Source organism: Coturnix japonica, chromosome 16 (genome assembly GCF_054131305.1).
Source record: "Coturnix japonica strain WE chromosome 16, WE-NBRP24, whole genome shotgun sequence".
Classification (NCBI taxonomy): domain Eukaryota; kingdom Metazoa; phylum Chordata; class Aves; order Galliformes; family Phasianidae; genus Coturnix; species Coturnix japonica.
The window spans coordinates 3,966,486-3,982,575 of NC_140678.1; the positions used below are offsets into that span (position 1 = coordinate 3,966,486).

At 41.7% G+C, this 16,090-nt stretch overlaps 1 protein-coding gene across 8 annotated transcripts in view; it reads right to left on the minus strand.

Annotated features, from left to right (window-relative positions):
- The window catches only part of KDM4B (lysine demethylase 4B), an 85,064-nt gene that overhangs the window by 65,672 nt on the left and 3,302 nt on the right, over positions 1-16,090 (minus strand). For 4 of the 8 annotated variants that reach the window (XM_085517922.1, XM_085517921.1, XM_085517920.1 and 1 more), the window contains exons 1-5: positions 12,661-12,786; positions 8,140-8,302; positions 6,278-6,453; positions 4,939-5,053; positions 3,353-3,546 (exon numbers count right to left, since the gene is read on the minus strand). In XM_085517922.1, the coding sequence (XP_085374048.1) occupies positions 3,353-3,546; positions 4,939-5,053; positions 6,278-6,453; positions 8,140-8,302; positions 12,661-12,752 (740 nt within the window). In that variant the 5' untranslated portion in view covers positions 12,753-12,786. Of the gene's footprint in view, positions 1-3,352; positions 3,547-4,938; positions 5,054-6,277; positions 6,454-8,139; positions 8,303-12,660; positions 12,787-16,090 lie in introns of those variants that run through there. The other 4 variants (XM_085517923.1, XM_032441011.2, XM_032441009.2 and 1 more) reach the window with 1 other exon arrangement.

Consider the following 16,090-nt stretch of genomic DNA (forward strand, 5'->3'; position numbering starts at 1 on the left):
CTTGCTCAAATGAGGTCTGGGAAGGAACTTAAAATAGCCCAAATCCTTTCACACCTTGCCTTTATGACAAAATAGCACTGGTGGCCTCTCACCATTCCTACTATCCTGCAAAGTAGGGTTTTGGTTACATGTTCCGAATTAAAATACCCTAAGATAATGTATGAGAGACATGAAGGAAAAGTTATGCTTTTAACAGACAATGTGGGGGCAAAATACTACCAATATGCAAAAATCTTTGACAGCCAAACAATAACTCTGTCTCTTATTGTAGAACTAAATCCCAAAATGGTAGACTCCATAATTCTCTACACTTCTACTATTCCCTGAGGTGTTTCTAAGATGATCACTGTCAGAATCAAAGAGTCTATAAAAAGGATGAGAGAAGCTAGGAAATTTCTACAGAGGTAGTGCCAGAAGAAAAAAAGAACAACGGACATTTCAGCCATCCTTGAGATAAGCCAGGCTGCACCACTGGTATTTAATCACTGAAGTCCAAGAGCTCCCCCACCTGACCTTTGGGATCACTGCAATCATATCCAGAAGATTAGCAATTGCTCACATGGATGCAGTTATGGGTCTGCCCAAAGAGGTATTCAGATTTACCCCTCAGAAACCAACACTTCTTCAAAGAAGAGCTTAAGAACTTGTTAGCAGAAGTAGTCAGGATGAAGAAAAAGAAAGAAATTACTTGGGCAAGCAGCATATTCTTAAGGGAACAAGACAAAGGCCTTCCAAACCAGCAATGGCATCCTGTCAAAATACACCTATTTTTGCTTTACAGTCTAACCTCAAAATCCTCATTTTTCTCCTACTGTGTAAGGTTTACATAGCTAGTTACCAGAAAAAGACCTATACAACTACAGAACAGCTGAATAGGTCCCCTTCGTTCCCTTTTAAGCATGGTAGAAATACCTTTTTTCTTTTTTTTTTTTTTTCCTTCTCCTAAACCAGGTCCAGAGCATATTTGTGCTTTGACTTCTAACCAGAAAGACCTGAGCTCCTTTCAAGTAGACTGTATGATCTGTCTTCTCCATTTCTAAGTACTAGTAGCTGAATTCTTCAACATCTGAAACTCTTTTTAGGGGAACAATCAGGTGTTCCACTAGCATCCTTAACAGATTAGACAGAAATAAAAGCTACTGAGACCTTCTAAGACCTGGAATTTGTCAGATACGATTTTCCACCTACAATTTTTAGATCTTTCTTATTCTTACCCTCTCAATATATACATGCTACACACAGGTGTTTGGGGATTTCCTTTTTGAAGGGTTTCTTTGTTTTTCTATCATGCAATCTGTATTTTCCACAAGAAAGAAAATAAACATATATAAGAACATAAGGAAAAGCCACTGTTTAGAACAGCTTCATGCAATGAGTTTATCATCCTTATGATAGACACAATATGTTGGCACCAAAATACTGTTATCTACATTACTCAAAACAAACAACACCAATGATAATGACATAGAACACAGAAAGGGCTGTTAAGCACCGGAACAGACTCCCCAGGGAGGTGGTTGAGTCACCATCCCCAAATGTGTTTAAAAACCACTTGGAAGTGGTGCTCGGGAACATGATTTAGCCGAGGGCTGTTAAGAGTTGGGGTAGTATGGTTAGGTTGTGGTTGGACTTGATGATCTTTAAGATCTCTTCCAATCTGAGCAACTCAATTATATGACAAGAAGTTTCTAAGTTATATACAGGTTTGGTTCAGGCCACAAATACTCAGTGTATATTTCATTTAGCACCTGCTCTTTAAATTTTGCTCACAGTGTGAGAGTTTGTTTGTGCCTCAGCTGGAAAGGCATTAGTTTCATTTTGGAGCGAGCTTTTCTTTTCAAAGTAACCTGTTCTCATTTCTGCTTCTTGAAAAAGACAACCTTTGGCAACAGGATCAGAACAAAAAGTGAGAACACAGGCCACACGAATCTCATAACAAGCAGGCATGGAAGGAGTAGTCAGAGGCAGATGTGACCACAGAATACTAATGCAAACCTCAGGCTAGCTGCTTGTACAACTCTTAGAGCAGTTGACTCGTGTGCTGAAACAGACACTTCAAAGTAGTAGGCCTTGCTGATGGTCACTGCGCTGTCTAGGCAAAGAAAAGTGGTTCTTGTGCGCTCACAGCACCACCTAATGGAGATGATTTTCAAATTTTGATCTAACTGCTTCTGAAGATGTATTAAAAAAAACAAAATCTAAAATGAAAGCATGCTCCATTTCATTCAAAACCCAAGTTTCTTGACATTCACCTTGTTTAACAGAGGTAGCATAAGTGATTCTGCAAAATCCCTGTACATCTATCTGCCTGAACAAAGGAGAATGTGAATTGCAAATGCTGGCAAAACAAATTTTCTGACATGTTGGAAAAGATTTTTAAAGGACATTTATAGCTGAATGTTTCAAGTCCAGCCTCTCTTTCCACCCTTTTTCAAGACTGTAGAACACTTTATCCATTTATCACCAGATCTTCACTGTTGGTAGCTTTTATATGCCTGCAGGCACTAACAGCCTGGAGGTATGCGGTGACACTGGGGACTCATATTGCAGAGAGCTGGGAGGATCTTGTCTGCCAGTGCCAGGGCATAATGACAGCAGTTTCACAGTGACATTTAAACTCCAATTTGCAGACAAATGTCAATATTTATTAGTCACATCAAGATCTTCAGCAAAGCTCTGCTGGGTTAGCTAAGTCTCTTTGGTTAAATTTTTAAATAGTAGGCTTGAAAAAAACAAAAAACAAAACAAAACAAAAAAAACACTGGTTCTTGCTACCTCACTCCAGATCACCCAGCTTCTTAATTTCATCCTTGCCTATTAATTACTTCTGTGGAGAGTTATTTCCAACCAGTTTATGCATCAACAGTGTTGAAAAATGCTTAACATCATTCTAAGAATTGACCATGAAATATTTTGACCTACCCTGCCCCTGGAGTTGAAAGTATTTTTATAGACTTTAAAAAATGGAACTTTTAAAGTAACAGAAATCCCCTACCTACAAACCAATTCAAGAACAACGCCTCTGAATTACTTCACAAGCATCCATACATTCCTATCATCATTTGCTCTACTGCGCATTAGTTTTCAAGAACACATAAAGTGTTAAAATCTGTTTTTAATTATAATGTCAACAAGCTTTCCTAATTCCGCTGTTAGGTAGCCAAGCAAGTTAGCCAGAAACAAAGAAAAAATAATTTCAAATATAGAGAAAGGGTGTGGGAGGGAAAGGTAGGAAGTGAGAGATTAGGTAGGCCTGGTAGAATTAGGTGTGAAATAAAAAGGACTTTACAGTAAGTCTCTAAGTACAACAACGCAACAGTACATAGCTACTACCTATCAGGATACCACTTACCAGGATTTTGGCTCCCCAAAATGCAAGTAGTTGATACTGTAGAGATCCATGTCCTCTGTATGCCAAGCAAACGTTGTCTTCCACATCCCAAAGTAGAGGTAGGGAGTGTTTACACCTTCTATAATAATACCACACTCATGTTCCACCATGTCTAACAGGGTGTTCAGATTGCCAATATTCCATTCTTCCACATCCTATAATTCAGAATAAATATTTTGTACTAGAGCACATCAGGACTTGGTACAGCACAGCAACAGCCTACAGGTTCCTTTTGGTGACTTAACATGTGGATATCCTTGTGTTATTCTGAAAGTTCGTTTCTTTGCATTAATTTAATTCTACCATTTTCCAGAAGGGTTACTTCTAACTTTCATCAATAATCATGAAAAGGATGCATTACCATTACTTTTGTCAAAGGGTTTAAAATTACCCAAATACTTGCTTCTCACTAACTGTGTTCTCTGAAGAGGAACTTTCACTCTGTGATACTCTTCCATTCATTAACTGATCCACTAATAAAGGCGAGATAAACTAAGGGTAAAATATGCTTCTCTCAGTGACATTCCATCCTGATGTTCTTCACCCAATGAGTATGTATAAGCAGATCAGAACCACTGGACTGAAATGTGACCTATGGGGCAGAGGCCTCTACATGAGCTCAGTGCTTCAGATAAAGAATAGGGAAGATGGTTTAGTTATTATCAGTATTTAAACAGTATTTAAAAAAACAGTTGTTTTTTTTTTTAAAAAAAAGAAAGTGTTCTAAACTTGGCTATTGGTTTTCTCTACTTCATTAAAGAATAGAAAAAAGCTGATAAAAATATTTAACCTTACAATTGTCAAGAGAGTATTACTATCTCCAAAGGGAAACCATCTCCTTTCATATCCCTTCTCTGGTGCACTTAACCTCCAGGTAAGTAGCTAATACATATGCAAGCAATCCCAGCTCCACGCTGCTTCCAGGAGTAGCTGCTAGACAGTGAAACTCTAAGTGCTTGATCTTTAAATTTTCAATATCAAACTAAAAAAATAAACAAAAAACCAACCAAACAGGCAGGAGAGAAAGGACTGAAGAAAGGAAGCAGCTGTAAGTGGAGATGAAAAGAAGTGCAGACTTTCATTATTCCAACAACTTAATGTTTGCAGCGGTATCAGTAATCGGACAACAGAAAATGTTCTTCAATTATTTAATTTCTGTTCAGAGGAACCTGAAGTTAACTGAAGGAAGCTATACATTCAGTACATAAAGAAACTGCTTATCCAAAAACTTGTACAAGATACTCTTATCACAGCACCGAATACTGGGTAGCTTTGAAGTCTATGGTTGTGAAGACTTCAAAATCTAAGTTGCTTCCGATTAAACTCATACTAAACCAAACTAATAATAGAAAGACACTTTTATACCAAGAGTTCATACTGTGGGCAGTCAGACAACGCTCCAGACAACAGGCCACATTCTACTCAAAAGATAACTACAGAAGAGAAGTGCAGCTTTAAGTTAATTGCCAAAACTAAATCAAGCAAATTCTAAATCACTGTTCCCTAATAGGAACAGTAAGAGCACATTAATGAGGAGTCTCACTTACTGCATCATATAGAGAGCCACTGATATCAGCCCCATAAATTGGCGAGACAAAAGTGAGATTCTTCCAGTACTTGCGCTCCAAGTCTTCAAAATCTTGATGGCGTGGCGTACAATACCTGAGGAGAACACAGAAGAGGTAAGGATGCAAGAAGCCCTACGGCACTCTCATTGAAGACAAATGACTGACAAGAAGAGTGCATTTCTCAGCACTGTGAACACCTGCTAACACTTCTACTAGTCAGCATCAGAGAAAGACTATAGTTTAGGCAGCAGATTATATACACACAGTAAAATTGGACATACATTTATTGTATCTTCCATTTCATTATCTCAACGCAATGTATAAATAATAAGAAAATTATCTAAATTTGTTATTATATAACAAACTATATTATATGAAAGCATAAGAAATTCAATAATAAAGAGAAAGTAGGCAAAGAAAAAATAAATTGGATTAAAATTACGTTACAATGCATGGATACAGCAAAGCACAAAACAAGTGTTTTTGTTTCTAGTCCTGCAACCTATGCTTTTAAACCTCTTCTTCCTAGTGCCTATAAAAATAAGTTAACATTCAAAGCAGACACTCTCAAGAGGCTGCTGAAGATGTATCCCATTTTTAATGCTATTCAGATTCATAATATTTACTGCCTTTTAAATCTTTCTACAAAACCTCTTAGTGCATATTGACAAACAGGATGAGCACTTACGCGAAGCATCAAATCCTCATCCTAGCAATGCATGAGATGAAGTTATTACAGGTTGCTGAACGCAAGTAAAGCACTCTTATAGGCTGCTAGCAATATTTCAAAGTTGAATGCATGCTGTCAGTAACGCTTGAGTTAAAACTTGAAGTATTCCAGAGCTCTGGGAAAATGACTGTAGAAGAATGATACAACTGCAGCTCATATTGGTTAGCTTGTCCCAGCTAACTGAAGTGTTTTACAAAATTCCAGGCTCTTCAGAAGACACTCAGACACTCAAATGTACTCACGGCTGTACCTGAGCAATTAAACATATTTTCCAGAATAACAATTAACAGACTGAGAGCTCTCCTTGGAGCCTCAAGCCATTGTTTTTAGGCATGGTCTTAGTCAGATGGTATAGAAAGAGTCTTTCTATACCAACTCCGAGAAAAAGATCAAAGATGCAACAAAAGCCATGAAGTTATCTACTGGTTTAAGATTCTGGAGGTCAGTTATCAAGAAAAAGTTGTTTCCTCCAAAATGTTTCCTATTTAACATGGCTAGCTGTATTTTCTTTCCAGCTTGTTGTCAGAAAGAAAGACATACTGCACTGCTCTCCCATTCACAGTGTAAGTGTACTTAACACTGACGTACTTCTCACTATTAGCCAAACGCCGGTACTCTCCCACAGTCATGGGTTTCTTCTGTATATTGTACTGGGTGAATAATCCCGACTGGCCAGTAACCACCTGCTGAATGGGAGCTGGGATAACCATATCATCTATGTCATTGTAGGTTTTTCGGGGCTTCCACTCCTTGGGAGGAATCACCTGGAAATAAACCCAAACAATTTCTACTGAGTTAAACAAGTTTAAACAGAAGGTATTTCATCCCACTACTATAAGTTATCTGATGACATCAGCATCTCAAATAACCATCAAATCCTTTCAAAGCAGTCTACATTACTATTCCATCTAGAAGATCAGGAACACTAAAGGGGGAGGATGTTGTTTTTGCTTTGTTTGTTTTTTTAAACTAGGAAGGCTCACAATCACAAATGATGTCACAGAACCGCGGCAAGCTTTGGATTGGAAGGGACCTTAAAGACCAACTACCCCCAAAGCCTGTCATGTGCAGGGATACCTTACACTAGATCCTCTTCCATTATTCCTGTGGGTGTTTCTGCATTACAGGGACACATCTGTGAACATCCAGTGAACAAGCAGAATGAAATATATATATAGAGAGAGAATCTAATTTGATAGAAGAATTTACCAAAAATAAAAGTTATGGGAATATGAAGACAAGTTAATGATTTTTGTAGCCATGGTTCCCTTAGGATATGGTGAGCTATACTGCTATCACACAGCTCTTAATAGTAGCTGCAATAAATTAAACAGAGAAATTAACTTGAAATGCTGAGATTTAGTCCTACAGGAAGTCATTTCTCTATAACATCTGCAATTCACCAACAACCTTCATTAAAATAACCTACCTCAGTGGACACACGAAACATAATTGCCAGTACATTTGAGTGGACAAGGAAACGTTTCACAGACAGCCATTTATCAATATCTTGCCCTACTTACAACTGAAAAAAGAACAGTAATTGACCTATTTTAAAAGAAATCACTATTATTTCATGCCTAAAAGCTTTGCTTCTCTGCTGTGCTATATTACTTTCTGCTAAATACCACATTTAACAACTACTTTGTCAGAACAAATGTTCTCTCAGCTGAAGAACAACATGACACTGCCACAGAAACAATCCTTCTAGACAGTTAAATGTTTTTCTTTCCCAAGCAGCATGTCATATGCTTCACATGTCAAGTACTGGAATTGTGTCACGTGAAGAGTTCTCATAATGTTTCATTGGTTTCCATGTAAAGACATAAATGGGAAGGAAAGCTGGGAAGAGGTTTCAGAGCTTGCTCCAGGGCTTCTGGGAGCTTTTGGGGAGCACACACCTACACAACACATTTAAAGGTCCAGATTCAAGTCAGCACAAGGAAGTCACTCAGGGCACACAAAAGCTAAGAGTAAGAAGTCTGCACCCTTTCACAGAGATGTAACTTCAGACCCCCTTCCCTATACAACCTTAAGCAGACCTGAAAAACTTGATCCTTTACCTGACAATCTGAGGAAACTGAAAACTTCACAGCTCCTTGAGGACCCTTGGCTACCATCATCTGTATTTTCAGCACTAAACTCGGAACATGGCAGTACCCTTCACCCATCTCTGTAAGGGCTGAGAATGATTTTGTTTCCCCACCAGGGACCACAAAAATATACACTCTAACTAAACACCATTTTACTCTTGTGAAAGGCCCGTAGCATCTTTGCCTCTATTTTACAGCTAAACCAAAATGCAGAGATTGCAAACACAATTTAAAAAAACTTGACTACACAAAAGAACACAACATCTGAGTGGTACCAATGCACGGGTACCTTGGCAAAAGAGCCTCAGGAAGGCGTTCTTCAGAAAGCTTTCAACTCCCAGAACTGGGTGAACTCACCTTGGCAAGCCCTGCTCGGTGAGCTCCTTGTGATTCAATGTAAGCAACATATTTCCCAAAGTCCCGAAACTCCTCGAGAGTGGGACGAAAGGTCATAATCTTACAGCCAGGGTTCTGCGGGCTCGGGTTTTCAGACCCCATATTTCCAGGAGGGTGGCAGCACCTAAACAGTAAAAACAAAACAGGAGAAAAGAAAACAGTAATTAATCATTATTTTCTTTCTACACACTTTAATGAATTGCATAGAAAGGTAGAAATATTTGGGATTTCTCTCCCCTCCCACTCTCCAAGGAAGTATTTATAAGCAGAAAACTCTAACATGAATATGAAGGATTTCTGATCAAAAATTCAATTAGTCTATTTGTTAGTAAGGCTCTAAGAAGAGCGAAGTATCGGCAAACTCCACAGCTGCCATCACACTGCTGACTTCTCACTTCCATATGGGAGAATGCCACACTAATGCGAGTATATATAATAACTGTGTAACCAAACCTACACTTGAGCAGACCAGAGGAAATAAATGCATTAGGAATACAACAGGAATATCAGTATCACTTGAGAGTTCAACTACTGCCTAAATATATCTCATAGACTTAACAATGGCCCCTTCCATTCATCATCAGAAATTGTGCCTCACCAGAATGGCAGTCAAGAACAAAAACTCATGCACACATGGAACCAGCTGTCCCTCAAAGCTTCCCATTTGAATGCTTTTATATTTAGCTTCAATGAAAATAAAAATAATATCTCAGCAGCCCTGAGAAATGTATTGGCCACTATTTCCTCTGTTTTTGGTTTTTTTTTTTTCCCATGCTAGGCTACATAAAACATTACAACAGCATTTTTTTTAATGTAGTGTCATTACGCATTGTTTGCATTTACGCAAAGATAATTAAGTGCCAGGCAATTCATTAAAAAAAGAGCGTAACTTCAAAGTGCCTTTCAATATGAAAAGCCAAATTGTTCAATTACTTCAAAATTGGCAGGGAAAAAGAATCCAAAGTAAACCAGGATGAAATCACCATTTTGAAAACAGACTTTCATAAGGCTATCCTAGAAACTTGGAACGCAAACAAATTTTAATGGCAGTTCAGTTGAAGCAGCTCCGCGACGGTGCTGTCAGCAGAGGGCACCGCAGGGCTTCCTCCAAGAGCAGCCACATTCAAAATCAACTGCAAACGTCACAAGTGGGGTTGAATTCAAATTGATTTCGACGTAATGAAAAAGTATTGCAGACCCTACTAAAAGTACTCTGTGTTAGCATAAAGAGAGTCAGGCTGCCATAGCATGGCTCTAATCAGTGAGCACGGCACACATCTTCTATTTCTCCAGAGCATATACTGCAATTGCCAAAAACAGCACAGCCTGGGCACCCAGAGACACTCCAGAGACACTGAGGTTTCCTTTACTATTATAACAGAGTAAAACAATTTTCCTTTCAGAGCCAAATGAACCCATTTGGCTTGGTGGGCAATAGGGTGACCATGAGCCAGTAGTGTGCCCTATGGCCAAGAAGGCCAATGGTTCCCGGGAGCACACTGCACAAAGCAGAGCCAGCAGGTTCTCCTCCCCTCTGCTCTGGGGAGGCACAGCTGGAGCACTGCACCCAGTGCTGGGCTGCCCAGTTCCAGGCAGACAGGGAACGGCTGGAGAGAGCCCTGCAGAGGGCTGCAGAGATGGTGGGAGCCTGGAGCACCTCCTGATGGGGCCAGGCTGAAAGCCCTGCAGGTGTTCACCTGGGGAAGGGAAGGCTGGGAGGGATCTGATCAGTGCTGATCAATACCTGAAGGGCGGGGATCAGGAGGATGGGGCCCGGCTCTGTTCAATGGTGCTCAGTGTCAGGATGAGGGCAGGGAGTTCCATATGGAAATGAGGAAGAACTTCTGTGCTGTGAGGTTGGCAGAGCCCTGGCACAGGCTGCCCAGAGAGGTGGGGTCTCCTTCCCTGGAGATATTCTGATCCCCCTGGGTGTCTTCCTGTGCAGCTGCTGCAGGGAATGGCTTTGGGGGAGGAGGGGTGAGGTCCAGAGTCCCCTTCCTGACCACCACAGTTCTGTAGGGGTTGGAACCAAAATCTTCCTAGGCTAAACCCTTCACTCCTCACCTCAGGTGCCTGGAACAACCATGTTTCTACCAGAAACCACAGCCCTCTGTTCCCCTGAATCATAGAATCCTTAGAGCTGGAGGGGCTTGAAGAGATTCACAATCCTGATACACAGAAAGGATTTGATACACTTTGTGGTCCGTATTTTAAGAAACATCTGATGCAAGTGTGCACAAGCAATTTACCACACAAACGTTTCACAGAAACACAAAAGTAGGAACCAGCCCCTCCTACCCCTGACGGCTTCTGGGCTGACTGGCACCCAGCTCAGGGTGGCCATAATTAATTGTAGGCTATTGAAGAAAGCGCCATCCAGAAGGAAACAGAAGAAAAGTGAGCACTGGAGAAGTGCGACATGTAGAGATGCCATCCCAAATCTGTGTTCAAATGCAGTTGCACTGAGAATGCTTCTGCTGTTTTTACAGCAGAAATGCCACAAGCACTGATGCAGCCAGGCCGGTGTGTCTGGCCCAGGCACAGAAACCCAAGCTCCTTCCTAAGCAGAACCCACACCAATGCCATCTGCTTCATGGATGCCTCTCAGTTTTACATGCAGTCAGGAACGGAAAGAAGAAAAAAAAGGAGGGAGAGGAGGGAGAGGAGGGAGAGGAGGGAGAGGAGGGAGAGGAGGGAGAGGAGGGAGAGGAGGGAGAGGAGGGAGAGGAGGGAGAGGAGGGAGAGGAGGGAGAGGAGGGAGAGGAGGGAGAGGAGGGAGAGGAGGGAGAGGAGGGAGAGGAGGGAGAGGAGGGAGAGGAGGGAGAGGAGGGAGAGGAGGGAGAGGAGGGAGAGGAGGGAGAGGAGGGAGAGGAGGGAGAGGAGGGAGAGGAGGGAGAGGAGGGAGAGGAGGGAGAGGAGGGAGAGGAGGGAGAGGAGGGAGAGGAGGGAGAGGAGGGAGAGGAGGGAGAGGAGGGAGAGGAGGGAGAGGAGGGAGAGGAGGGAGAGGAGGGAGAGGAGGGAGAGGAAGGAGAGGAAGGAGAGGAAGGAGAGGAAGGAGAGGAAGGAGAGGAAGGAGAGGAAGGAGAGGAAGGAGAGGAAGGAGAGGAAGGAAGGAGTAGTGTTCCAAGCCTGTTGATCCCATCTTCTTCTGAAAACTGGGAGCAGTTAAAAAACAAAATTAAACAAGAGGCAGGGGAAGAAAATCAGGAACTCCCTGCACAGTTTTAGCATTTACTGCTCTGGTTTGCTTGCCTGCACACAAACAGCACCGCTCAGTGCTCTGCAGCTGCAAAGAACATCTCCAGTAAAGCACACTAGGTTTTTTCACATTTAATCCCATTTCTTCATGCTAAGGAAGGTTTTAACCAGCCCTGGATAACATATGCTGCAATGTATGTTGGTCACTACAGTGGGGCTCTCCTGGAGCAGAAGCAGCTCTGTGTAGGAGGCCACGTCCAGCCACATCCCCCTCAACCTCAGACACCCAAAACACAGAGAAATCTTTGGGAGAAATGTTTTCTTTCTCACTTCATTTGCAAAGCAGCAGCATTCCCTGCTAACCCCTCAGCTCCCACTCCTCCAGATGCTATGGGGCCACAGCAGGAGGGCGAAACCTGGGCTGCCTAAAGGAACTGGGACCACCTCAATCCAACAGCACAGTAATGAGCTCACTTAATGAGCTGATAGAGGCGGCACAGCAGAAGGCAACTGCTCTAAGAAGGCCACAGTCATGTTGCATTCAAGGCTCTGCCACACAGCAGCATGGGTGGGAACAACATGAACAACCTCTTCCCTCTTTGCTGGTAATGCTGAAAGGGATGATTTGGCAGAGAGCCTAAGCCACCTATTAGTTCACAAGAAGTACTAGAGTACTTTTCTCAGCTGGGTGCATTCCATTTCTTTACAAGAGTGAGGAACAACCTGAAATATATTACCTTCTAATTTGCAGCAGCAGTAAGGAAGCACTTCTGCCCAGAAATGATCTCAGTGGACAGAGAGAGATGAGTTTTTAATTTGTGACATAGGACACATATTGTTTAAACAGCAGCACTAGGAGGCCATCTTTAATTTTGCTATACAAACTCAATATACTTCTCTGAGCCTTTTAATGAAGGCACAGGATCTCTGTTTAACAGCAGAACTTGACTACACACATTATGCACTGCTGCCACATGCATTAATGCACACAATGGGCAAGCCCATTTTTGCTGCCTCTCCAGAGGTGCAGTTCCCCATTCACCAACCAACAGTCTCCTATTGGCTTTTTGTTGCAGGCTATGAAGGCCCACAACCCACATCTGAAGAGATAACAGAAAAGATCCTTTGAAATATATACCTGTAGGAAAAAAAGAAAAGAGCAGAAAGCAGGCATTCAAATCTGCTAAGGAAAACGAACACAGGAAAATAATGGATACAAAAATAACTTTGTGGAGAAAAAAACAACAACATCACAACATCCACAGAAACTCCATAAGATTTTACCTAAAATGGGGCTGAAAAGGTGTCTTCTGAATACAGGAAATACCCTCCCAAGAGCACTCTGTAACCCAGTACCAACAGAGAGCACAAAACATGCTCTGCAGCGGGCAGTGCTATTGCAGCAGCATCACATCCTGCTGAAGGAAAAAAGAACCACAACCATCAGAATTACACTGAACAAACAAGGTGGCTGGCCACAGTTTGAAGAGAAAGGAAGTTTTGCAGCAGTACCAACCTGGATAGCAACCAAGCCCCCATCGATGGCCATTTGTTCCTCTCCTGTGCCAATACTGCGGTGTCACAGAAGGCAATGAGAGGGGAGCTGAGGCTGGTTACACAGCACAGTTACAAGGGTAGGACTCCTAGAGCAGCAATGCACAGCCACCATCTCAATGAACCACACAAGACAAAAAGAGCATTTCAATCCTCTGAACCAGTTACAGAAAAAACAAACAAACAAAAAAAACCCCTAAGTGATACAACTGGTCCAGAAGGCACCATTACAACAAGTTCCCCTCCTAGAACACAGCCCCTGTTCCCAAACAGGAGAGCTGTTATCACCTGTATAGGCTGGAGTTTGTGCATGCCCTAGAATGAACCCAGGGTTACTGGTGCTCTGCAGCCAAATTGCCCATTTATGCTAACATACTGACTCTTAACCTAAACAGTGCAGACAACAAACACTGCTACACTTGTAGTACAAGTAAAACTGCTGTTACCAGCTGAGAAATCAAGTTCTTCAGCTCATTACACTATGCAAGAGCAGGGAATTATACAGCCTTGTAGGAAACCATCTAAGGATAAGCACTCCAAAATAAGGCAGAAAAAGTCCCGGATATTGGGGGTGGGGGGGAATAAAAATATAGGTAGATAATAATTTATAGATATATATTATAGATAGGTATATATTATAGATTAGATATTATTATATGGCTATTATTGTAGTTAGATATATATAAAATATATGCATATATCTACCTGAAGTATGTCTAAATTACTTAGACAACTGAAGGATATGAATGATGTGTCTTTTTCAGCATTAAAAAAAAGCCATTCATATAAAGCAAATAAATAATTCCAATGCTGAAAACAAAGAATTTTATACTTCAGGGAAGAAATTTTAAGTACCTTCTACATGTGAGTGGAGAAAGCTGCTATCAAGCAAGCAATTCACTTTAAATACCTTAGGATATATAAAGGGATGCCATACCATACCATTATAAAGGAATACCATACCTCAAGCACTTTAAATCCATAAAACAAAATTGTAGGACCTTTGTCATCTCCCATTTTCCATTACAGCTGTAGTGATTTACAATGCCTGATTTGGAGGGACCATTCTGTGAGATCGGAACAAGAATTCAAAGCCAACACCTCTTCCATACCACATTAAAAATAATAGTTAAAAAATAAATCTCAGTTTTAGACTCTGAATTGCTCTGAGCTTTAGATGGCTCTGTAAGGCCTCAGCACAGTGAGCACCCAGTGCCAAGCACCAGCTCCTTGGGATACAGCAAACCAGAGCTTCTTCCAATATATTCTACTATATTCTACGCTTCCCAGAATCCCAGGCTCTCCCAAAGTCAAGCATATAGAACTCACTAAGTAACATTAAATTTCCCCGTCACAAACAGCATTAAAAATCAGAAAACATGTTTCGATTTAAGATCAATAAATCCATAAGAAATTAAAACAGGCAAATTAAATTGCCTCAGTCAGCACAGTCAACAGCTTACTGCAGTGCCTCCCCATGACTAAATTCACAGTCATTACACAACCACTGCTCCCCAAATTCACTGTCACACTGGCAGGGCAGATAAACAACACTAACACCAACAAGCCGTCAGCTTCAGTGCTGGCACATGGCTGATCTGGTACCAGTGGTCTTACAAATTCCAGTTCAGATCACAGCTTAACAGTTATCCTTACTGACTTTTACTATCGTTGTAATCTTTAGTACAAGGCTATATGGAAAAACAAACAAACAAAAAAAAACCAAAAAGCCAATACTTCATCTGGATCGGTCCTTTTGAGATTCAGATTTGTTGCAATTCCAGGGATACAAGAGGAATGTCCTCTGAGTTGAAATAGACTGAACTCCTTCCAAAATCAGACCCAAGAACACAGCACATGGAGATGCAGGTTGCTGAGGGCCGTGTTCTGAGACAGCCACGCTTAGGGACTGCTGCCAGCCAGGGACGCTCCCATGCGGGAGCACTAACTCCGGAGCTCTGCTCACTGCCTGCAGCTCTCTGTGTCTGAACATCCCAAACTACAGGCAGAGCCTCAGCCTTCCAAACCTCGAGAGCATACCGCAAGCACAAACCCCTTTCCAGCTGAATAACTGAGGGTAACCTCTTTTCTGCATATATTCCTGTTTTCAGTCTCAACCCAAAACACAAGTCCAAGACAGAAGTGCTGTAAACCTTAAAATATTGTAAAGTTACTTGTAGCCAGTAATTCCTATCAGAAAGCCTAAGAGCATCAGAATGTGACTGCTGCACCACTCTGTACAAGGTAATTGCTGTCTCAGACTAATACCTTAATAAGGACTAATTCCCCTCCTTCCACACACCTGACGTTACTCTGGGCCCACAGCAATGTCTCAGCAGCTTGCTCAATGTCTTCTTTGGGTAAAGCTAAATTTCAACCAATGAGCTGTTTAGAATACCACTCTGATTAATGTTTCTATTTCACCAACATAAAATCAAAACCTTGGTTGCCTTTGTGTTGTTTTTTTTTTTGGCACAAGGTGCTCATAGGTTCAGCATAGAGCGGCTGTGACACACTGACCCAGATTCTGAGCTTAGGAGCAGCTGCACCACCGGGGACTGATCTCCAGGAGGAGATGGAGCAGAAGGCAGCAAGAGAAAGCAGCACTGCACAGCAGCACCTCGTCAAGAACACCCATCCTCAGCTGCACTGTAAGTAACTTTACATGGTCATTTTCACACAGAGAAAGGAAAGCAAGAAACAGACTCCAAGCACACACTTCAGATCCATTTTAAAACTGTGACTCAAAGGAGTGAAAGTTTAGAACCTAAATTTGAGCAGAGCTGGGAAAAAAGAAAGGTACTTTAAGGCACTGTTCGACAACTTTAATTGGCCCTAGTGCAGTTCTCCCCTCTGGAAGCTGCAGGCCCAAACCTTAACTCGCACTGTAACCAAAGCAGCATTGCTTGTTTTGCCAACACAGAACTGGGAACAAATGTGGCAAACTTCATTCACATAAACTGCTCATCCACAACAGCAAACCACAGAGATCCACCAAAACCTTCCCCACTGCTCTGAACCCGCATCAGAAACTGTAAAGGAACATCGGAACTCCTCAGGAAAATACTTGAACATCCCACCAACCTCCAACGTCATCTCCTCAGGCTCTATTTCAAATACAGTGTTTTTGCCAAATAGCTGAGGAAACAACAGAACAACC